Genomic DNA, 24,522 nt, shown 5'->3' with positions numbered 1-24,522 from the left:
GTTTGAAGGAAGGTGCTGGGTTTGAGATTGGCATTTTAAACTGCAAACATCTCAAAGGCTTCAAAGGTACATCCCTCCCTGCCCATACAGCAATATACACCATTATGTGCGATGGGCACACTTTTTACTGCTGTTTTATAGGGGCCAAAGTATAAACAGGTACTATGATCACTGCATGCCAGAGGATTACATGAGTTTGGCTATTAGTATCAAAATAACTAGGCATCTAAAACAAACTGAACCACCTTTTTTTTTTTGTTTTACTGATTATGGTATGCAGTACAAAATTGGCTATATAAAGGAGTACAGGTAATATAGTCTAGCGATCAACATTCATGTTGGACCACTCCATCTTAAAATATTTTATTCCAGATGGTAGACAATATACAAATGTGGCAGAGTTCTAACATACAACAAATTAGCCCCAAAACATCACAGAAGCATTCACATACTACAATATATACCTTATTTCAGTACCACAAACACAGCTAGAAGAGTACTGAAGGGAAAGTGCCCCTTTTTGGCATGATCACCCCCACTTTCTGCCTAATATCTGATGCAATTTTGACAGAAGTGCACTGGGTTCCTGCTATCCAGGTCCCCAGTGCCAGATATCTTTTCCTAAAACTGTACAATTGTTCCCCCAATTGGCAATACCTTTAGAACCCATAGTAAGTCCCTAGTAAATGGTACCCCCGATATTTAGGACACGGAGGCTAAAAGGGTCACTGAGACCTGCAGCATGTATTGTGACACTCCAAGGGACCCCCATAGAACCAACACACAAACTGCACTTGCAGGCTGTGTTCATGGTGCAGAGAAAAGTGACAACACAACATGTTATGTTATGTTATGTTATTTATTCTTTTGTATAGCGCAACGGTTACTCAAAAAGAGTGTGTGCCATGCCTGCAGACACTGCATGCAGCATAGGTAAGCAACGTCTACGGAAGTCCTTCAGCCCTAAGGCAGGGTGCACTATACTAAGTGTGTGGATATATCTGCTAAGCAGATTTACACGTGTGATGTCCAAGTATTATATTATATATAAGAATATATATAATATATATATTCCAGTGTAATATATAATACTACAAGGGAACAGGGAAGCCATTTTTAAGTACATGTGCTGGCCACTGGTATTAACGAGTTCCCCAGCTACATGATGGCTTCACTGAAACCAGAGATGTTTGGCATCAAACATCTCGAATTAATAAGTACACATTGATTCCAATTATGGATTTATTAATGCATGCACACAGAAGGCACCTTAGAGGTGCTCCCTGAAAACCTACCAACTACCTGTGTCTGGCTTACTTGTGCAGATCAGCCAGTCATCACAGGCAGGTTTTTGACCCCCCTGCAGGCGAGGTCTCGCGCTCTCTGAGGGCAGAAGGTGTTGTCATCACCTCCGAGCAGAATGGCTAAGTAATCAGCATATCAAGGCAGGAGGAATCAAAGATAACACTCTCCCACCAAGGTTTCCCTTGGTGGCAAGCTTCATCATTGGCTCATTCCCATTCTGCAATTTTTGGTGATGATTTTAATAGATGAAAAAAAGATGTAAAGAAAGATGTAAAAGAAAGTAGGAGTGGGGGGTTCTTTTGTGCAGGATTAAAAATACCTGTCTAGTAGGAAAAAGAATTTTATTTGTACCTTTAACCAGTATGGTAAAAAAATTGGGAGAAAGTGAAACTCCATGGAATTATTGTCAATTCTGAATGTTTCAAGCCCTATGCCAAAGTTTTTCATCAGGAAGTTAAAATATACATATAGCACCTCTTATGAACATTGAAAACTATATCACAAGGTTCACAAAGGTGATCTTCTCCAATGATCGCAATATACATGTATAATATTTGTAACATGGCCAGGAGCTCTGGCACACTAACTTTCGCTTCATATTATTTCAGACCTTCCAGATATAACACCAAAACGGTGCATGCAGTTGCTTCACAATTAGATTGTTGACAGGAGTGGAATCAGGGAGTAGTAATCGTTGGTCGTGATGAAAAGCCTTGGGGTAGGGCTTGAAAGAAGTTGATCTCAAACTCAGGAACATCATTTCATAGAGTTTCAGTTTCTCCCCACTTCTTAACTATACCGGGTAGAGGTACGAATAAAAAGCTAATTGGCTACTACCTCTCACTCCATGTAAATCCCTAAATTGAGTATTTAGGTTGCACCCCCCGACACCAGGAACTTCGATTCAAAGGAAAAAGAAGAAAGGACAAAGAAGAGCAGCTTGAAAAGCGAGAACTAAAGACTGCTGTGGACCTTTGGCGCAAAGCCTGCCTGCACCCAGTTTCGACTATCGTGACCAGCGACTCGACCTGCATATGACCAGCTTCCAAGAACCCCAGGAGACTGCCAGCCCTTCACAAATTACCAAGCAATCTCCCTTGGAGTAGAGGAGCTACTCCCCTACAGTCCGCAGGCACCGAAACACATAGTTCAGTCAACAAAGTTGCTGCTCCCCGACCAGCTTGATGCAGCAGACCCTCATTAAGAGGACCCTGTGCTCCTGAAGATCAGATCTGTTCCCCCCCCCCCCCCCCCCCCCATGATGCGAGAGGACACCAGCACCAACCGGAGCCGCACAGGACTAATAACCGGGGTATCGGACTCCCTGCAACAAATACCTAATCCAGACTTCTACGACACCGAGACCAATGGAATTCAGCACTGCAGAGATTCAACTCATTAGCGGCCCAACTGTCCTGATTTGGCACTTTCAATCAGCTAGACCGACAACCGTAAGGCTCAAGGATCACGGAGCCCAGCCAACCTTTCCACTCCACACCTGAGCGCCCCAGCTTGGCTACGGATGAATCGGCTCCACCCCCTTGTGACTCGAGCCCCCTGTTGTGAGCTCCCACACTTGTCCCCAAGTCTCCTCTGCCGCCTGTTTCTAGGTGGCCCCCCTTCTTTCCACCGGTGTAGCTCACAAATATTCCAACCTGACCAGAACCTCTGCAACCGGACACCCCAGGGCAGGTAACGAATAAATGCTGTGGTACTTTGGACCTTGGCCCCCTACAACTCTAAGTCCCGAGGAGCCCCCCAGAAACTGATCACACATAACTGTATGCCACATATGCCTTTTTCTCCCATAGGGAAGCATTGCTGCGTAAAGACGCATGATATTAAACTTTTACTTACCTGTAAAAATTCATAACTGCAAAAGTACCTACTTGATAACGACGGTCTTGGTATCAAAACTTGTATAAAAATATGTCTTATTTTTCTAAATTGGCCTCAGATTTATTCTCAAGTGTGTGTCTCATTAATTGCCTCTGTGAGTACAATAAATGCTTAGCACTACCCTCTGATATGCCTAATTGCTGTCCCACACTACCACAAAATAGAAATATTGTAGGAAGTAGGCTCTGTATATGGTATTACCACAAGGTGGTTAACTGTGCACAGAGTCCAGGGGTTCCCCTAAAGTGTTCAGGACTCAATGTAAAACTCAAAATGCTCTATTAGTGGTAGTGTGAGTGAGCAGCCTTAGGCCTAACAAAGAGGAGAGTAAGACATTTATTGTACAACAATGATTAATAATGGACGTATGAGTCAAGAAGGAGATCCAGACCAATTTTAGAAAATTATACTGTGTTTGTATTTTATTTTAAGACCAAGATCTTCGCAATAAGGAAAGTATGTTTTTAAATAAAAAAATACTCCTCAGTTTGAAAAATCGACACTTAAAAGCTTTTCAGAACAGTTTAATGTTATCCTATGGGGAAAACAATATCATTGGTTAAACAGGTAAGTAAAGCCATTACAAATCCAGTCTTCAGGACCAAATGTCAGCAAGGGTCAGGTGAGTATTAACACTGCATCACCAGCGGCACAGAGGCGGCTGGGTGCAGAGGTCAAAATCAGAGTTTGGCCCAACGCTTTTCAATAGAGACTGGGGGTGCCTGGAGCCACACAGGTAGGTAGATCAGTTGCAGGGGCCAAGCTTTGGGGGTTAGCACAAACACAAGGGGCACAAAGTAGCACCAAACATACACCACCAGGGGCGGCCAGGGGTAATTTTGGCGTCGAGCACCCAATGCTTTTCAATGGGGATTCTTCTTTTGGCAATTAGGCTCCATACATGGCACAGGCAGTTGCAGGAGGAAGACCAATGACAGCAGAGGTAACTAGAGAGTTGGGTGGTCGTAGGGGCACTGCCGATCAAGCTCACTAAGGCCCAGGGGCTTCGGGTGCAGGGGTGCCTTTCGACATCAGAGTCTTCTGAGCCGGAGCCAGTCACAGTCAGGGGGAGCCCCTAGATTCACACTGCAGGCGTTGTCGTGGAGATCAGGAGAGGTCAGTCAAAATTGGACATGAGGTCAGGATCACTGGAGAGACTTCACTGCACAGGTGAGCCACTCAGACTCGGGCCGTGGGCGTCAGGTGCAGAGTGGGCCGAGATCGGGGTTCCAGAGCCCTTGGAGTCGGTTTCTTCTGGACAGGTCTGCTATCAATGGAAGATTGGAGTTTTTTTCGAAGGCAGAAGTCCTCCCAGGGTTCTCAGAGGTCGCTGGCTGCAAGACAGGTCGAGGGTTGGCAGAAGCTGGAGAAAGGCCGGTAAGGCTGGGGCCAAGGCAGTCGTCGTCTTCAGTCTTCGCTGCAGAGTTGTCTTCTTGCTTCTTAGTTCAGCACAGATCTAGTTTCTAGGTCTTGGGGAGCTACCGAAATACTAAATATAGGAGGCGTTTTAGGGGAGCAGGAGGAAGGGTCAATGGCCACCTTACCTGGGGTGACTACACCCTCTATTATGCCACCCTCCTGAGGGAGGGAGCATAGACCTAGCCCTGATTGGAGGGGTCTCCCCATCTTCAAAATGGCGGGGACTGAAAGATGTGCTTCACCCCACCACCCCCACCTTAGGGGTGGAGATGGCAGAGGTGGGCACACTTCCTATTCTCCTGAGTTTTGCTGCCAAAAATGGGAGATGTAAACCAGGAGCTGCATCTCTGTTAGTAGCAGAGGCTGGGGGTAGCATTACAAAGGCGGCCAGCATTTGAAGCTTCCCTCTTCGAGCACTGGCCCATTCTGTGGTGTGACACCTCTGCCCAGGATATGCATTGTTTCTGGTTCCAGAGAGCAGGGGATCTCTACCTAGGGTACCAGAAACATGCCTGGTGGTGGATGGCAGCCTACAGCCAGTCAAGAGACCACACCAGGGTTGGTAGGTTTTCAGGGGCGCACGTCTGAGGTGCCCTTTGGGTACATAGCACAATAAATCCCACACTGGCATCAGTATGGATTTATTGAAAGTAGTTTGGTACCAAACACTCCTGTGTTCATTGAGCCCTTCTTTGGTGCTCTGGAACTCAAGTTACCGAGTTTCCAGCCCATGTACTCTCTATGGCTTCCCTGGCACTTACAATATTAAGGAATGGACCCCAATATTGTATCTGCTTATGTAGATATGCCCTCAACTGTGGTATAATGTACCCTTCCTTAGGGGTGTGAGGCCGTCTAAAGGAGTGCCTTCAGGAAGTGCTGGCTGGCATGGCACCCAGGCAGGGTGCCATGTCGATTTTGGCGTTTTCTCCCTCACAGGGGCATGCAAGCTGCAAGGGCAGTGGCATGGTCCCAGTAAGGGGGGTCCATAGGACCCTCCTCAGCTCCCAGGCCCTAGGTTAACATTTACAATTAACTTACAGGGGGTAGAAGTACCAATTGGGAGTTGGTTTTTAGGGAAGAAGCACTGGCACAGGGGACCTGGTTGGCAGGGACCCTGAGCACTGCAATTGAAACCACATCGAAACCAGGGAACAAGTGGGGGCTAACCATGCATAAAGAGGCACTGTCTCACAGATATCATTTTGGTTCAGTAAACCAATTGGGGTTTGCCTGGACTCTTTACACAGTGTACCTTGTTGTGGTCCACTATATAGAGCGCCAGCTTCCTACATACACTGAATCGGCAAATACACAGAACCTTGGGTTGCCACGACATACCAAATACTAACAAAGTGTGCAGTTCTGGTTTACGTTTAATTATAGAGAACCATGAAAAGGTACAGCAATCAGCTACTGATGGGCAATAATTAAATTAGAAAGAGAATATTTTTAGTTAGAAAATGCAAGTAGGTTTTTGAAAATGTAAATACGCTCAGAACAAACTTAAATTCAATTTAACCTAATTACAACTGCAAATTTTCATGATATTAACAAGCACAGGCATAGCCAATAGGTCTCACCTTTGGGACCTTTTACGTGTTTTGCTAGAGCTATGTTCAGGTAATGCAGGTTAGGGATTTCGTTCCAGTTTATATTTCACGTTTTACTGAATCTTGCACTCATTAGAGTTTTAGGTTTCCCAGGATGTCCTGTTTTTGAATATTTTTATTTTTTGTTCAGCTTATTACTCTTGTATAGTGCATGCTTGGAAATGAGTCACCTCCAGGTGTCTGTAACAGCAGCAACTAAAAGGTCTAGAATTGAGGCTGAAGGCAATGAGAGTTTCTCGCTGTGGCTGTCAGTGGGCCAAAAAGGTGATCAGAATACATGGTCATACAATCCGTGGCCTCTCTGCAGAATACACAGACCGCCATTGGCAAAGCCAATACTTTTGGCTTGTTTTAGGTGTATGCAAGTTATGTTGTTAAATTTGGATACAATAACAGGAAGTTCAGAGATAGCACACTATGCGAATCACAGAAATGTAGTTTACCTGGTTAAACCACACCTATAACTACGTAGGCCACGCCCATTTGAGAGTCCCTCCTACCTTTTTCATCCCACTTAAAGCCCTGTCATAAGTAGTAAACAGTAAATGATAAAGGCTTGAGAAACAGGTACAGAACCAGTGCCTACGAAAGAGAACAGTCATACTAAATAAAACAAAATATTACGTAGCACCTCTGCCTTCACACAAAAAGTTGAGCGAAAGGTTAAAGCGCAAATGGAATAAAGACAGCATTAGTAAACATACTTCTTGTGTGCAAAAATAAGTTTCATTGCAGAGGAAATCTGATATTTTACGGAAATTAGTGTAATAGTTTTTTTTGTATTACGTTTGCAGAAACAGTGTGTTTTTAAAAACAATTAATAACTACGACAGATACTAAGAGAAATTAACTAATTGCCCACCCATGGAAGGTTGCATGGCAGCTTCCTTGTACAGTGCAAAATCCAGTGTTCACTCTTGAGAAACCGCTGTACTGGAACATTACACTTCTGGGGTTTCAGCTATCACAATTTGAGAGGCATTTTTCAGACATCAGTGGTGATGAGTAGGCCTGGGCTAAAATTCCGTTCCGGTCGCGGGAATTGCGATAATTTGCCATTTTCGCGTTCCGCGGAGAGCGTGAAAATGTCAAGATTTCCGCAATCCGCATTTTACCGGAAATTTTTTGCTTGATCGCGCTGTAAAATAATACATTCTCGCGTGCGCACGATCGCCTTACCTGAATCCCCGCGTTCGCCGACAAGTTTTCCCGATCCGGTCGCATTCTCCATGAGATGTTGGATTGTTGGTAGCCATTTGCGCTGTCTCGCGACAGTTCGCGCCCGCAGTGACGTCATTCATCGCGCGATCACATCTTTCTTCTCGCGATCATGCACCGCGAGACAAGTGAAAACAAGATGGCCGCGCCCGCGAGCAACCACATGGCTAAGTTGGCGAGCCGCGACCATGCAGAAAATACCGCGAACGGGCGGGAAAAAAACTTTCGCATCTTTGCGATATTTACGTGTGTTTGCGGAGATTTTTAACATTTTCGCGATAATTTGCGAAAGTGAATTTCGCAAATTCCGCCCACCCCTAGTGATGAGTCAGCTTATGTACAATGTGAACTCATTTCATTATGCAACATTTCATCTATGTGAGATGCATGCTGCAAAACGCATTTAAATGGAGAGGAGGTCATGTTTGTCATCGCTCGGGGAGGGGGGCAGCAAGTTGTGTTGCAGAATTACATGCATGTCAAGTTCAACTAAAAGAGATCTTATTCACAAATTCTTTTGAATCATGATCTTGCACGAACGAAGTGAGCATCAGAGACAGGTGAGAAAACCACACATGTGCTGTGTTACCGGTTGGTGTAGCCTGATTTGTACTCCTTATTACACCAGCACTGCTACGGGGGCAGATACAGGTAACCCCCCAAAGGAGCAGGAAGGAGAGCACCTACGTCACCACACATCTCTTCGATGCAGGACTGGGAAGAGTTGAACTTCATGCTCAGCTGTAAGGCTTGTTTACAATACAGAGGATGCTACTCATATGTCAGTCACCAGGGAACAGGCATTTTTACAATGAAGAGCGTATGATCAGCACAGAAGCATCATGATCATAGAAGAAGGACAACGGGGGGGGGGGGGAGTTCAAGTTTTGGGTTAACAGAAATTGACATCTTTAACTTGCAGATGTGACATTTTGTGTTATTCAACCAGTTTCACGTGGCAACTTGGAACAAGCATTGAAAATGCAATAGGTCTAAGTTAAAGCCATTGTATAGCAAAGCAAATGGCTTTAACTTAATCATGCTTGTTTTATTATGTTTGTAATTGCCATCTCCACATTGCCTACTCATAGCTGCCTGTGACAACTTCACTCAGTCCTGCATGTTTAGACAACAGCAGTTTCCACCCCTTGGGGTGACAGTGTTGCGCTTTACAATTACTGTTTGATGATGATGATGAAAAATATTCCAAGTGAAGCTCCAAACTCTAACATAAAAAGTGCAGTTTGCTAAACATGAGTGATTGAAGGGTTCGCATACAGCATGGCAAGGTATAGCTGTCACCCATACAAGCTCAACTGGCGTAGGGTCATTATTGCAGATATCTGGGTGCATTCTCCAACTTTCCAGTTCTAATATGGGACGGATCTGTGCTTTGAGACACAGGCCACAAAAGCCTCCTCTCAAAGCTGCCAGCTCCTAAGTTACAATCACAGTAAGATAGCTCAGTGTGTTGAGGTATGCAAGTGTGTGTACATGTAAAAGATGCAGTTTTTATGATAAGAAAATGATGTCAGAAATCTAAAATGAGGGGCACTTAACAGCAATGTGATGCAAATACTTAGGTTCTCTGTGATGATAGCTCACCCAATTTACATGGTTCCAGTACGCCCAACATTTACTATTACATGTATCCAAAATTCCATAGGCTAGCAATGCCAAAACCCCTAGTGTGTTGGCCTTTAAATCTTAAAAAGTGTGGCATGTCCATCAGGGACTTCACGCTTTGAGCTCCATGCAATCTGGCTGATCCCCCTGCCCTTTGCCTCAGTCTGCTGCAGCTGGAACCAAGATCTATTCTTGGAGCACATACATGAGAGGATCACACTTAACACGTTACTAGAGGAGCACATTCCGTCTGTGATATTCTCAGGCACATTAAGATCCTTAGTAGATGGGAAGGTTTATGTCTCCATTCAGACCGATGAAGCAAAAGAATGGGTGAAGTAAATGAAGAAGAGGGAGGCTGCTGACTCCTTCCCAGACATCGCCTCTCTCATTTCGATCTACCAAGCCCTCCGCTCTCCTCCTCCTTTGCTCACCTACTCACTCCATGGCTATACTGACGCCCCTCTTGCTTCTCCTGTTTCCATCTTCCTGCTCAGCTGACTCTATGCCTAAGGGTAGCTACCAGGGCTTTAAGTGGGCCGGGTCCTGCTGTCGCTCAGTACCGGCCATTTTAAAAAGCAGGTTCTGAGACAGGTCCCTATCGGGCTCTCAATTTCTGCCCTCACCCTCAAGATAAAAGCAAAAATCTTACGTCTGCAGCATAGTACTTTCACAGATTCATCATTTCAGAACTGAAGCATTTTCAATATTCCATACAACGCAGCTATAGTTGTTGCTTACTTATCTTATGCAGCTAACAACCATTGGCAAAGCCAATAGTTTTGGCTTGTTGTAGGTGTAATGTTACTTGTTTTATATATCTGGATGCAATGACAGAAGCAGCAAATTAGCAGTCGGGCAGCACACAATGATAAGCACAGGTTTCTAGCTTACGAGTTTTAAGCCATGCCCTAATTACATCAGCCATGCCACTGTGAGAGACAGACCCCCAAGTGTTTTTTTGTCCCGCTTAAAGCCTTGGGGGCTACCCATTATTCACAGTCACTCTGCTGCCTGTGGAGGTAGCCACACTTTTGGGAATATCACTCTATTCGCAATGTCCATCCTTACTGACTCTTCCCTCTTCTCTCCTTGTCTTTCTCTTTCGCTTTTATAGCACCTCTTCTCTCCCCACGCGGATTCCCAGGCCCTCCAAGCGGCCTCAGAGCTGTAGAACATCTGTGACAACATGACAAGTGCTTGTCAGGAGACTGTTTGTGGCTCCGATATTTTTCTCTCACATATTTTCTTTTCTGCCTGAAGCAAACTAAGTGCACAAAGAAAGCTCGTCAGGTGACTAAACCGGCTGGAACAGGTTTGTGAGGAAAGCAAAGGCGCTATTTTAAAATTTGTGTTGGTGTTCTCCAGTCAGGCTCAGATCATAAATTGACTACATGTAAATAAAATAGAAAATGTGCATTATACCTTATCTAGCTGGCTGTTTCTTTCATTACTTCTTACAATATTATCTCGGCTTTGGATACTGTTGTATTCTCTGTTTATGCTTCACTTTATTTATTGTACTGTACTGTAACCCAATGATCTGGAATGTTGATGGTTGCTTAGGAATGACATGTTGTGACATTCTTGCTGGAGCTGTTGGCAGAGGCAGTCCTGTCTCTGCTGTCCATGTAGCTATTAAACCAACAACTCATCCTATCTCTGGTTGATTACTACAGATACATACATTGTCTGAAAGTGACAGCGCCAGTTTTTCATAACTGCGTCATTAAGTACCATGTTTTCTTTCTTTCTTACTGCCCGTGAACCGTTTCCCCGTCATTTCGTGAAAATGCTGAGTTTTCAAGATTTGCAATAATTTTATTTGCTTCCACTGTTTCAAAGCCTACATCGTTATTGCAGAGTACTAAAGCAGTTTTCTAGGCTGTAGGTCATATTACACCTTGGGGGTCTGGGTATTACGTCAGCCAGTCTGACCTCCTTCAAGTGTCTTCCTGTAGTGATTTCCTCGTGCACACGACTACAGCAAAGATGACCTTTGCATCTTGGACTGCCAACGGCCAGCCCTGCCCATCACTCTGTGCAAAGAAGGTAACACAGCCAACAGCCAGGTTTTCTCATTTCCTCCAACACCGGGAGGCTCACTTTCACTGTAGACCACTTTAAAAATAAGTGCATCCGGCAGCCAGAGACCCCAGACTAAGGACTCCTCCTGCCAGAACACCACAAAAGGAAAGGAAAGTGAAGAGGGAATCGGCTCTCTACTGGAGCATGGAACGGTCATCAGCCTCGCACCATCAACAGTCACACACCGGCATGTCTATTTCTAAGGTTTTTGAACAGCCTGGGCAAAGAATTGGCAGAGGTCAAAATGTGCAAGCATGTGTTTTGAAAACACAGCAACTCCACGCTCTGGCGCCATCTAGTGGTTTCATGTATTCTCTGCCTCATTGTTAACAAGCGCGTGGTGGGAGCGTGTGAAAGCTACCATCGCTAGAGAGGAGACGCCAGAGAGGAGACGCCATGCGCGTGCACATCGCCTGTCCGGGCGCGCACATGTTTTTTCCCCCTTCGCGCACCAAACCGACAACAATAGAGTCTCGCCAAGGCGAAGCAGCGCGCATGCGCTACGTTCGCTAGGCGAGACCTAAAAACGTAGTTTTGGAATTATCAGCAGACACCCACAATAGTTTAGTCTTTTAATTTCTAACACCTAGCATTTGTGCTCATAGTGTTACATTTAACATGGGAAACCAAGTTAGAAGAACTACACGTTTGTGCTCTACCACACTCACTGCACTGCAAATGATTAAATAAGAGCAGTGGTCACATGGCAACTAATTTGTGTGCTATTCGTTTATTAGACAACTCTGTCGTAAATGATGCAAAAACTTAAAACATTTACGATGTATGGTGATAGGACATGCATTTTTAATCAGGAAAACGGAAGGGAGGCAAGAGCAAAGACAACACAGAATACGGTAGGGGAGCAGAAGTAAAGAAAACACTGAGTACGGGAGAGGGGTGGGAGCAAAGTAAACACAGACATAGCAGCAGAGCTTGAAACACTAAGAAGAGAGTTACAAAATAAGCAGAGGCAAAAGAAAAAGCAGAACGCATACCAAAACATATGGCCCATATCGAAAGGATCCATGTAGCAGGGGTAGTCACCACGGCAGGAACAAAACAGCCACGAGGCGGGACAAATGTACTCTATTCACAAATAAAAACTATGGAATTTGTAAAGGCGGACCAAGCAACCAATGAAAAGCTGTGGGCCTCTGGTGGGTGAGTTCAAACTCCACAGAAAGATTACAGAATGCCTTGCAGAGCAGCAAATGCGTGCTGCCTCTAGGCTAGACCTAAAAAATGGTAGGAATTAGATTGATCATTAATGGCTAAAACAAACATTTTGGGTATGGTTACTCTATACTGATCTCAGCATGCCTTACATTCCAAAGAACACCCCAGATAGATTCTATGGCAAATAAGACTGTCTTCAGAAAGTGTTTTCATGAGGAAAATGCAAGGCACCTTTTGTTTCTATGAAATGGCTTATAGCATCAACCACTGTCGAGGCATATATGTTCCCCGATATAAGGTCAAAGCCTTTATTCTATTGCAAGCTAAAACAAGATTTGTGGAAATTTCAGGACTACATCGATGTTTTGAAATGATGAACCCTGCCTTTGTAACTCAATTTTCACTAGCTATGAGCTATTTTACCTCTACACATGAATATACTATTAGATAACAGACTTAATTTAAACGTATGATGCCACAGCAATGCCTTTGTAGGAAACTGGAATTTTGTTGCAGTTGTCCACCCACTTTTTGCTCCCATTAGAACTACTAGGTGCTGGTTTTGTAATCTGACAGTGCCCTGAAGTCTGCTAACCAGGGTCCTGAGCCCACGCTCTTTCCCTAAAACAAGGTAAAATGGTACAATTGGCACACACTTTAGCACCCATGCAAGTCCCTAGTATATGATTCCCCTGGTACCTAGGGCTAAGTACTAAAGAGGGACCCTAAGGGGTGCAGCATGTGTTATGCCACCGTAAGGAACCCCCATACATATTGCATGCAGACTGACATTGCAGACTGTGTGACATGGTGCAAACCATGTGTGAAAACACAACATGGCACACTCAATGTGTGCCGTGCCAAAGTAATTGCATAAAATATATGTAAGTCACCCCTGCAGCAGGCCTTATCTGCCCAAAGCAGGCTGCATTATGTTACATGCAAGGGCATATATGCCTGAGCAGCTATGCCCCTGTGCTGTCTAGTTCAATTACTGGTAGTATAAGTGAACAGGGAAGCTATCTTAAGTATATGTACTGGGTACTGGTCATTAAAAGTTCCCCAGCGACATGATGGCTTTACTTAATCCTATGGTGTACGGTATCAAACACCATGTCTTAATACATCTATACTGTTGCCAGTACTAGATTTATTAGGACATGCACCCAGAGGTCACCTTAGAGGTGCCCCCTGAAAAATCTACCAGTAATAAAAGTGAGCTGGCTGACTGGTATCATCCAGCCTGCTACCACAGAAAAGTTTCTGACCCCTGCAGGTGAGAGCCAGTGCTCTCGGAGGACAGAAACAATGCCTGCTCCGGAGGAAGGTATTCGCTACACCTCCAGGAGGATGGCTAGTGATTTAGCATATCAAGGCCAGGGGATTCATAGCCTCTGCTGCCTTTTATATGCAACCTCGGCTTCTCCCAGAATTGGGAGAGGTCCCCCCCCATCCTGAGGCCCATTTGGCACCAGGATAGGTGGAAAATGAACTATGCAGTAGGCGTGTTGCACCACCAGGCTAGTCACACCGCTAAGGTGGGCCACCTGATATGCTCCAAGAAAGAAGGGTTCAACCATCTTGTTTTTGGCAGAAGTAGGAACTCTGGGACAGGGTTATGCCCACTCCCCACAGGAAATGGTCATATAGGGGGTGTAGTGACCCCAGGGATAAGTAGCTCATGGGCTACAGCCCTTCACTCCCCTTGACGCCTCTAAATATAGGTCGCCCCCTGACACCAGGAGTGCAGATTTGTCTTCTTGAAGAAGAAGGACAAAGAAGAGCCAAAGATGTGGGAACTGTGGACCAGCATCTACATTGACACAAAACCCTGCCTGACTTCAGCTTTCCTGACAATCACCGACAAACGACTTGCCAAGAGGTGGAACAGCCTCCCCAAACCCTTGATCTCGATCTTGCAGCATCTCTCTTGGAGTGAAGAAGCTAGTTCCCTCATCAGCAGGCACCGACTGCAGCTGCCCGGTACAGCGTTCTGTCGACCTCCTGGGCCCACCAAGGGAGGGGCAACTCCAGCAAGAGGTCTTCGTGCTCCAGGAGGCCATATCCGTCTCCCTGCCAAGTTTGGAGATGCCAGGACCCGCCCTGCAACAATACCCGAGGTACCAGAGCCCGTTGCAAGCACTAAGGCTTGTTTGTGTTCAGTCAGAACACCACAGTTGCCGAAACTTACCTGCACATCGAGGGACTCCAAGAGAGATGAGCTCCATAGCGAGAGTGGCCCTGCTGTGTGTCTTTTCCCTCTTCTGCAGGTACACCAAGAACCGTGAGAGCCTCCAACTCACCGACCCGCCAGACAAAACACCTGTGCACCCAAGCTATCCAGCCCAGGCTCACGTAAACAGACTGTTTCTATGGTCCTGAGACCCTCAAAAGCCGAGCACCCCATGGGTTCTGCCGGACTGGTGCCCCAGTCCCCCTAGCAGCTTTTTTCTTACAGGTATTTTTACCATTGACTTTAAAGGGTAGAGTTTGAGGCTTGCGCCATGTGAACCACCTCTGCAGCCGGAGAGGGCAGGTAAACTTGACCTCTTGGTGCTTACTTGAACCTTGGCCCCCAACCTACCTTAAGTCCAGAACAGTCCTGTAAGTCATCTGTAAGTGCACCTATGTAGTGTATGTTTCTCCCATAGGATAACATTACAGCATTTGTGGTGCATGCCTCAGATCTGACAGCTGTCATTTTCTACTGTTTTTACAGTAAAATTTGATAACTTTGAAAGTACCTACCTGATTCTGATAATCTTGGTGTATAAAATTATATAAAAATCAGTTATTTTTCAAAATTGGTCTCAAGTTTCTTCTGGAGTGTGTGTCTCATTTATTGAGTATGTGTGCACTACAAATGCTTAACACTGCCTTCTGATAAGCCTAAATTGTGTGCCCACACTACCACAAAAGAGAACATTTAGGATTAATAGTAAGCCGTGTAAGCCAATAAGGGTCGCCTGGACTTTCTACATAGTGTACCTCATTTTGGAACATAACATAAAAAGTAAGCTTTCTACATCATTCACTTAAGAAAATAATTTATTTAAATGTGAAAAATAATAATATATTGGGGGAAACATGGCCAGTTGTGCCATTTTAAAAATCTGCGAAATTTGGTAAGATGACCAAAAGGTTCCTTTCATGCATCACAAGTTCAATATATATTTAGGAGATTTTTAACTACTTGAGACTAGGTTTTACAATAAAATCAATAGTTCCAAATACCGGTATTCCTCTTTAGGATGTACCAGCAGCTATTTCACTTGTATTCAGCTCAAAATTGATATACCAAGCTCTCAGACTGGAAAAATAATCATCAAATACAAAGGAGCAACCTAAAACGGAAATACCCAGTGAGCTGACACAAGAAAGTAAGCACTAATTTACAGATTTCACTTCTTTCATTATTTTAAAGAACATCTTTTCTACCCAATTGTAAAGTTTGGTTAAGACATTGAATGGAAAATAGAATAATCTTTGCTAAGCATGTCAAACACCCAATTCGGAAGAACAGAGTGAAAGTTTAAACTGAATATTAGCTTTGAGAACTCACTATTCTGGAACGAGTATTTCATGATGACGACCACTTCCCTACGAAAATCTGGGAAACGTAGCCTATGTTTTAGAATTTGTACATTTAGTCCAGTGGGCAAAACAGATGTTTTGGGTCTCCTACTTCAGACTTTTTTCACAGGTTTGTAAACATTCTTATTGGTTTCAGTATGAAATCTAACATTTGTACTATGTATTTTACAAATTGTAATGTCCTCATAAAAGTATCTGTGAAAAACAGCACTTCTGGACTGAACAAAGCATTTCACTTCAACTCAACCACTAGAAACAGATAAGAATAAGACTTTATGTGACTATGATAAACACTATAACCCATGACTTTCAAAGCGCTGTAGCAACGTCAATCAAAAGAAAGTAATATTCACTGGCAAAAGGAATAGATATTGAGGACATTTTAACTAAGGAACATCATGGAGGACACTTTGTGAACAAATGCTTGAATTTGTTTCGAATAGAGTCTTGTCTTGTTTTACATTACATAAAACTAATCAGCTACTATTGTAAGACAAACCTTTGTAAGTTTGACAATCTGAAACATGTTCCCCCTCAGAAAGCAGGTCACTAATCTAAAATTCAAGACTGAAGTCACATGCTTTTGAAAACCGTAAAAGATCACTACGATAAAATGAAATAAATAACTTAGCACTTACCTTCCCCTAACAATGTTTTCTTGCAAGAGTTCTTGGATAATATTTCCAATGTTGGAAACGTTCACCTTGTTGATCAGACCATTGATTGACTTCTTTAGTGCCTCCCAACTCATCCTTTGATAGGCCAAACTGTGGAAAAGATGTACTACATTTTAAAACAATGTGAAAAGGCAGATTTAAAAACTGGCTATGCATAGATTCAAATTAGTGTCTGTTGTGGAAAGTCACTGGGGAAGACTACTGCCACAGAGTTGGTGGAGTGGTAAGGAAATCTAGAAGAGAGTAGAGAGCAGAAGGGTATTGGAAGTGGAACAAGCTTATTGGTAAGAAAGGAGGAAGAAAAGAAAGCAATCTTGGAAGGGGAACACAACTACCAGAAGAAACACTTCACTTGGTTTCCAACAACTTGTGCCTGCTACTGTACATTCTGAGACTTTACAGTCTTTTACCAGAGCTTTCTTACTGCCTCATTTGACCACTTTTCCATAGTAGTTGGTACTCCAGTCATCACTGTTGCTTCAGTTCACATCAACCCTAGCATCTGGAAAAGGTCACCTCTCCATCCCAAATCACTGATCCCACATGAGAGCCATGCCACCTTAATTTCCGCCAAATGGTTTATTTCCCAACATGCCCGATATAAGTTCAGCCTCTGTTCTGTAGAATGTCGAAGGAGGATCCACTATTGTATGAAAGTAAAAGTAAGAACTTGCCCCATCTTCTCTTATCTGTACATTCAAGACAGAACAACCCAAAACTGGACAACTATAAGCCACCAAGAGTTAAAAAAAAAAAAATATATATATATATATATATATATATATATATATATATATATATTACCTACTGGCGGTCGCCAGTAGGTAGTTATAGTTAGGACCACGTTTCCATAGGCAATCCGCAACATTCTATTTTGAATAACTTTGGCGCCGGTCGACGAATCCTCGCGAATTTTTCAAAATAGGTGGGGCGCTACGCTCCGCTCCTACCCTGAAAGTCTCGGGGGGATTCGTCAAGCGGGGGCTGAGATAAAAGGGGGGTCCCAAAACACGTTTTTCCCATGCATTTTTCCATAGGACCTTTAGACAGGGCTACAGCCCGAACGGCTGAACAGAATTACTAGAAATTTGGCAGAGAGGTAGTCCTCAGGTCAAGGAAGTGCCTTTTGTAGGTTTGGTGTAAATCTGTTCAGTAGATTCTGAGAAAATAGCCTTTAAATCAATATATATATCTGAGCCAGCTTACGGTGCGCTTACGGTACGCTTACCGTACGCGTACGGTGGCGTGCGCGAGCGCGATTCTGATTGGCTCTTAGATCTTAGTAAACATTCGAATCGGCCGAAACCAGGAAGCGGCGGCCGCCATTTTCTCTCTCGCACTGAGAGTCATGTTTAAAATATAAAGCACAAAAACATGTAAAGGGGCTGTTTAGACAGCTCCCACACACAGCCATGTTGAGGGAGTCCCCAAAGGTCCCCCAAGGCCAAAAACGGAATTTTTATTTTTTCGCTAATTTCGCCGATTACGCTTACCGTACGCGTACGGTAAAAAATTTAAAAAAAAAAAAAAATAATCCACACTCTCCCCACCCCGTGTGCAATTTGTGCCCGAAGTGCACCAATTGTGCATGGCTTATTAGAGATGACATAAACTGAAATATTAAAAAAAAAAATAATAAAAAAAAAAATTATCCACACTCTCTCCACCCCGTGTGCAAATGGTGCCCGAAGGGCACCATTTGTGCATGGCTTATAACCTTTACGAAAAATTAAAATCTTACCTTTCGAAACGAAGTGCATCATATGTCCTCCATGTGCGCACGGTGCGCGAAGCGCATCGTGTGTACATGGCCCATCTAGCATAACGTGGGCACGGCACTAACTGCGTAAAGTGGGCACGCGGTGCGCGAAGCGCACCGCGTGCTCACTGTGCGCGCACGGTGCGCGAAGTGCACCGTGCGCGCACGGGACGAACTGCGTTAAGTGGGCGCGCACGCCACGAATGGCGTAAAGTAACTTAGCATTTAAAAAAACGTACAAATTCACTGAAAAAACCATAGGTTTCACACATGTTATAGTTAGGAATTAGCATTTAAAAAACCTTGCAAATTCACTGAAAAAACCATAGGTTTCACACATGTTATAGTTAGCGGAAATTTTACTGATAAAAAACCAATGAAATTCCCCCGTTATAGTTAGTGCAGGCAACTATAACTCACTCGACCGCAATCTTCTGCTGATGACATATGTGTCTTTATGAAAAAAAAATATTTGTAATATATGTATAGCTAAAAATGTATGGAAGAAGACATGGGCAAATAAGTGTCTAAATACAGTATTAGCATCAGCAGAGGATTGCGGTCGCGTGAGTTATAGTTGCCTGCACTAACTATAACGGGGGAATTTCATTGGTTTTTTATCAGTAAAATTTCCGCTAACTATAACATGTGTGAAACCTATGGTTTTTTCAGTGAATATATATATACATACACACATATTCACACACACATATATACATACACACACATATATACACACACACATGTATGCGCAAACACTCATATATACATGTATGCACACACACACACACACATATACATATATATATATATATGCTAAAAAAAAAAATAAGTGACGTTAGTTATATTTAGGTGAATAGGTCAGTGCCATGATAACATTTTGGACTAAAATAAAACACAGCAATTCGCCAGTTATTAGTAGAGCTAACTATAACTTGCACCCCTCCATTCACTGCTTACGACCTCATATATTAGATCACTCGCCATGGTCTATGACCTCATTTATGAAATCACTGATGACACCTCACATGACATCATTGATGACATCATCCAGTGCTTTATATTAGTTTGTTTTATAGTTTACATAGTTTTTTTCCCAGGAGTTTTATATAGCGCAAACTTGACCCGAAGGTATCAAAGCGCTTAACATGAGGACCAGTTCCTTTACAGACACATTCATTTTTTTTGTTGGGCACGGGGAGATTAAGTGATTTGCCCAGAATCACTGGATGCTGAGCATCCCTGCCGAGAATCGATCTTGGTTCCCCAGCTTCGAGATCGACCGCTCTAGCCGTAAGGCCACCTTAATTGTTTGATTCCCTGGGACTAGATGTGGGTGCCCCGGTGTCCACCTGGCGCTCCCACCAATCAGCACTTTGGGTGCCGCGGGGGGAACCCCAGGGCCTCTGTGGCAGCAGCGTGGTGCGGGAGCCAGCATTGCTCCAGCACAGGGGAGCAGTTATTTATGCTTGTTGCCTCCGGGCGGCAACATTTTTAAATCTCCACCCGACTGGGAGCAGACCGGCCTTCCCTGCTGGCAGGAAAGGCTGGTTTGCTTCTGTCCGGTGGGAGATTTAAATATTCTCCGGCCAGGCTGGCCTACAAAGGCTCGGGGAGGAGGGCCTCCTCCCCTTTACAGCATTTCAGCCCCTGGGGAGGAGGTGCCGGGGGCCCAAAATTGGCTTAGGTAGGGGGACTCCACTCATGCCCCCCTCCCCAAATACTTATTTTAAACAAGCATTTGCAATGCAATAGGTCTCGCATTTGTGAGAGTTTGATCTATTGGCATTGTAAATGACAATGCCTTTTATTTATGCGTTTGAAAGCCTGCAAGCTGTGCGTAAACAAGCACTTTGTACTTATAGGTCTTGCCTATGAGATGCAAGGCTGGCAGTTTCTTATACTGCCAGCCATGCTTCTTGTAAGCAAGGACTATACGTACAAAGTGCGTGTTTATGCACCGCTTTCAGGTTTTCAAAACAAATTAATATAAGGCATTGTCATTTACAATGCCAATAGCACAAACTGTAATGCGAGACCTATTGCATTGCAAATGCTTGTTTTAAGTGCTTTATTCTTAGTGATCTGCCCAAATTATAAGTGCACTCGTTCTTGGGGACTAGTACTTATTTTTCAACATCAGGCTTTGACGTAGAGCACGAGAAATAGAAAGTTGGAAAAAGAGTGAAGAAGGAGAAAGAGAAATTTTGGCAACCAATGAAACAGAAATAGTGAAGGGGGAGCCATGTTCTACAAATGATCTTGCCCAAAGGGATTCAAAATGCACGGTTCTGCAAACAATTATTTTTTAATATTATTACAGTTCAAGTTATTAGACCAGTGGGCCATAAATCAATACAGCACACAATTGCAATCCATCTTTGCACATTTCTGACCCATGGCAAACCTCCTGCAGGTAATGGTTTGTCTTGACAATCAGCCTCAAGCCTGATTAATGGCACCCTTTGTAAACACACACACACACATATATATATGTGTATCCACACACACACACACATATATATATATATATATATATATATATATATATACACACACACACACACACATCCATACATACATATCCAAATACATACATATTAGATGTACCTGTAAGTAGGTACAGCAACAGAGGCGCACCATATTGGGACAGATGCTGCAACACTGCCTCTCCAACGGCTGCATCACTGCGCTGCACCGAAGCAGTAGTGCTGTGTCAAAGTATAGGTGCTCTTCCATGTCGCAGTACAACATATTTTCTACAACCAAACGCCTGGACACAGGGTAGCTGAAGTGGACACTGATCTCGTTGAGTAAGCCCTTGCCTTTGCTGAGTGGCTTGCTAGCTTTGGAGTGGTAAAACGGGATAACCTTGCAATGGTTGCTTTTGTGACTGAAGCACCTTGTCTAACAGACAGAAACAGCTGATCAGTTTTTCGAAGCTGTTTAGTACGATCCAAGTAGAATTTAAGACATCTTTTAATCTCAAATGTATAGAGAGACCTTTCTGCTGGTGATGCCGGATTTGGAAAAAAAGGTCCTAGTATGATAGGTTCATTGAGATGGAACTGCAATGGAACCTTTGGAATGGATTTTGGATTTGTTCTGAGAAGCACATAATCATTAGGAAAACGTAAGAAGGGCTCCTGTGTTGTGAAAGCGTGTATCTCACTTACTCTCCTAGGTGAAGTAAGCGCCAACAACAAAGCTACCTTCCACGTGGGAAACTTAATATCCGCTCCGTGAATAGGTTCAAATGGAGGTTTCATAAGTTAAGAAAGAACTACATTTAGGTGTCATTCTGGGGAGGAGCTCCTACTGAAGGAAAGCTCGGAACAACCCCTTCATGAATGGAACACAGAGACAAATGCGAGAACGTCTATATCTTGATATTGCATCAAGATATACTTTGATAGAGGCATGCACTAATCTTGATCGAGGCAGCAAAGGAGATAAGGCAGAATCTGCTCAGGTGATGCCTCTAACGGATGCAAATTAAACTGCGGACACTATAAACAGAACAGTTTCCATTTCAGCTTGATGGTTTTAATGACCGCTTCCGCTCTTACTTTCAAATGAATATCCCTACATTCCGGAGGGATATTCAAATCTCGCAACTCCTGGAATGCAGGAGCCATGCACATAAGTCGAGAGAGGCTTATTCCGGATGTAGGACTTGGCCCTCATTCACTATTAATCGAGCTTTCGCTGTCCGTAGGTGAATGGGATTGGACTCCGACAGCAGCAGAAGCTCCGTGAAGCAGTGTTGCCTGGGCCACTTGGAGCAATCGGGATGAGGCGACAGCGTTCCACTTTCCTTTTGTTGAGAACCTTTGGTATGAGAGAAAAGCATATACATAGATCCCAGACAATCTCATCAAAAAAGCATTCCCTGACTATCCTGGAAGCGGGTACCGACTGGTGTAGAACTGGCATTTGGTGTTCTCGATTGTAGAGATGAGATCCAATGTTGGTTTTCCCCATAGTGAGAATATTCTGTTTAGCTTCGACTGATCCAGTTCCCACTTGTGACAGCCTTCCTTGGCTCTGCTGAGAACGTCTGCCAAGATGTTTGTTCGGGGTATGTGCTCGGCCCTCAGAGAGATCTAGTGCGTTGTGAGCCAACTCCAAAGCTCTTGGCCTACCTGGGAGAGCGCTAGCAATTTTGTAACCCTGTGTTTCTTGACATAGTGCATGCTGGTTGGATTTTCTGTATGAACCAGCAGCAATGATCCAGTGATCCTTGGTAGGAAAGCTTGCAGGGTGAGAAAAATGGCGTTCAGTTCTAGTCGGTTGATATGCATGGTCTTTGGGAAGCATAGACCACTTCCCTTGAATGTGCAGGTCCTACAAGTGACTTCCCACGCCTTCCAGAGAGGCATCTGTAGTTTTGATGAAGTCGGGTATTAGAGGCAAAAACTTGGGGCCCTTCGAGAGATAAGATATCTGGAATCACCAGTCTAGTGTCTCTACCATCTTAGGGGTGATACTTGTTAGATCCTCGAAAGACCCTTGTACTTGGATCCACTGTTTCTGTAGCTCCCCTTGTAATGGTCTCATTTTCAGGCATGCAAGAGAGACTAGATTGATTGTGGAGCACATCATGCCCAGCATAGACCTGTACAAGCGCACTGAAACGTTTTTCTGGAGAGTTTGATTTTCTAGTCTTTGCTGTCTTTCTTGTGAAAGAAAAGCTTTGTTTTGGATTGTATCTAGGGTGGAGCCTAGAAACATTATCGTCTGTTTTGGAAAGGTTGTTGACTTCTGATGATTCACAGAGAGAGCCAGTTTGTGAAACAAGCTTTTGGAGCTTTGGATGATTGCCAATAGTGTTGGAACTTGTAGCAGCCAGTTGTCGAGGTAGAGGAATGCCTGATGACCTTGTTTTCAGAGAGTGGCTGCTAATCTGGCAAGGCATTTGGTGAAGATGCGGGAGATGACTTAAGCTGAATGGGAAGACTCTGAACTGGTAATGGGTGCCAGTTAGGCTGAAACAAAGATATTTGTGGTGTTTGAGATGTGGAAATATGCATCCTATAAGACCAGAGTTGTCATATAATCTCCTTGGCTTAGGAGGTGCAGAATGTCGGGGAGAGTGACCATTCAAAAGGATTGCTTCTGCAAGAACTTGTTTAATTTCCTGAGGTCTAGGATGGGTCTCCATTCCCCCAATTTCTTTTTCATAAGGAAAGAACAGGAGTAGAAACCCATGACCCTCTGGGAAAACTGAACTTTTTCGATTGCTCCCTTGGCCAGCATGATGAGGGCTTCTTTTTTGAGTAAGTGAGGACGAGGGGGGTGTGCTCCCTTTGGTGGATTGTTTGGTGGTCTCTCGATAAACTCCAGGGTATGCCAATATTTAACATGATACAATATGCATCTATCAGAAGTTATCGGACTCCAGTGGTGGAGGTAGTTGGTAATGTTCGCACCCACAAGATGGGAAGAAATGGAGGTAGCCGGCACCTGGCTGAGGTCACAGTTTATGACCTGGGTCTCAACTCTGGGTGGGTTGCTTTCGTCGAGGGCCTTGCTTTGTATGTGCCGCCGTGGGCGGTTGACGATAAGGCTGTTGTTGGGAAGGAGCTTTGTATTGTGAGTGGAAGAGCGGACACTGTTGGGTGCGCTGGTATCCTCTATAAGTCGAAAAACCTCTTCCATGTGCCCATTGAAAGGGCAGCTTCCTGAATTGTAGAGTGCCAAGGAATCTGGCTTGTCTGTGTAAGTCTCGATGACCAGCAAAGCATTGTCTATGTGTTTCCCAAATAGGGTTTCTCCATCACTGGCCATATCAAGAATTTTGGACTGCGCTTCCAGCCTGAAGTTTGTCGCTTTGAGCCAGTCTTGCCTTCTTAAGAATGCTGCACCTGCGATTTGGCGAAAGCCAGTGGAGGCTATGTCCACTGCACAGTCTATGATCACAGATGTTGTGCGCATACCTTCTTGTAGGATCTTTCTTGCCTCAGACTTCAGTTCTTCAGGCACTAGGTCAATGAGGTCCCCAATGTTAGACCACATCTGCTTATTGTAGTGGCCTAGAATGGCTAGGGAGCTGGCCACACAAACCGAGATGGCAGACATGGTGGAAAATCTCTTGCCTATGTTTTTCTAAGTGCCTGCCCTCTTTGTCCAGTGGCAGAGATATGGG

General features: G+C 44.2%; 1 protein-coding gene across 5 annotated transcripts in view; it reads right to left on the bottom strand.

Moving 5' to 3' along the window:
* Window positions 1-24,522, bottom strand: part of CWC22 (CWC22 spliceosome associated protein) — a 354,656-nt gene that overhangs the window by 90,351 nt on the left and 239,783 nt on the right. For all 5 annotated transcript variants that reach the window (XM_085645191.1, XM_085645196.1, XM_085645192.1 and 2 more), the window contains one exon: window positions 16,577-16,705. In XM_085645191.1, the coding sequence (XP_085501317.1) occupies window positions 16,577-16,705 (129 nt within the window). The remainder of the gene's footprint in view (window positions 1-16,576; window positions 16,706-24,522) is intronic.

The sequence above is a fragment of the Triturus cristatus genome, chromosome 3_1 (genome assembly GCF_964204655.1).
Source record: "Triturus cristatus chromosome 3_1, aTriCri1.1, whole genome shotgun sequence".
In the NCBI taxonomy this organism is placed as follows: Eukaryota; Metazoa; Chordata; class Amphibia; order Caudata; family Salamandridae; genus Triturus; species Triturus cristatus.
Note: the sequence above shows the minus strand (reverse complement) of the source record. Positions and strands in the feature narration are given on the sequence as shown.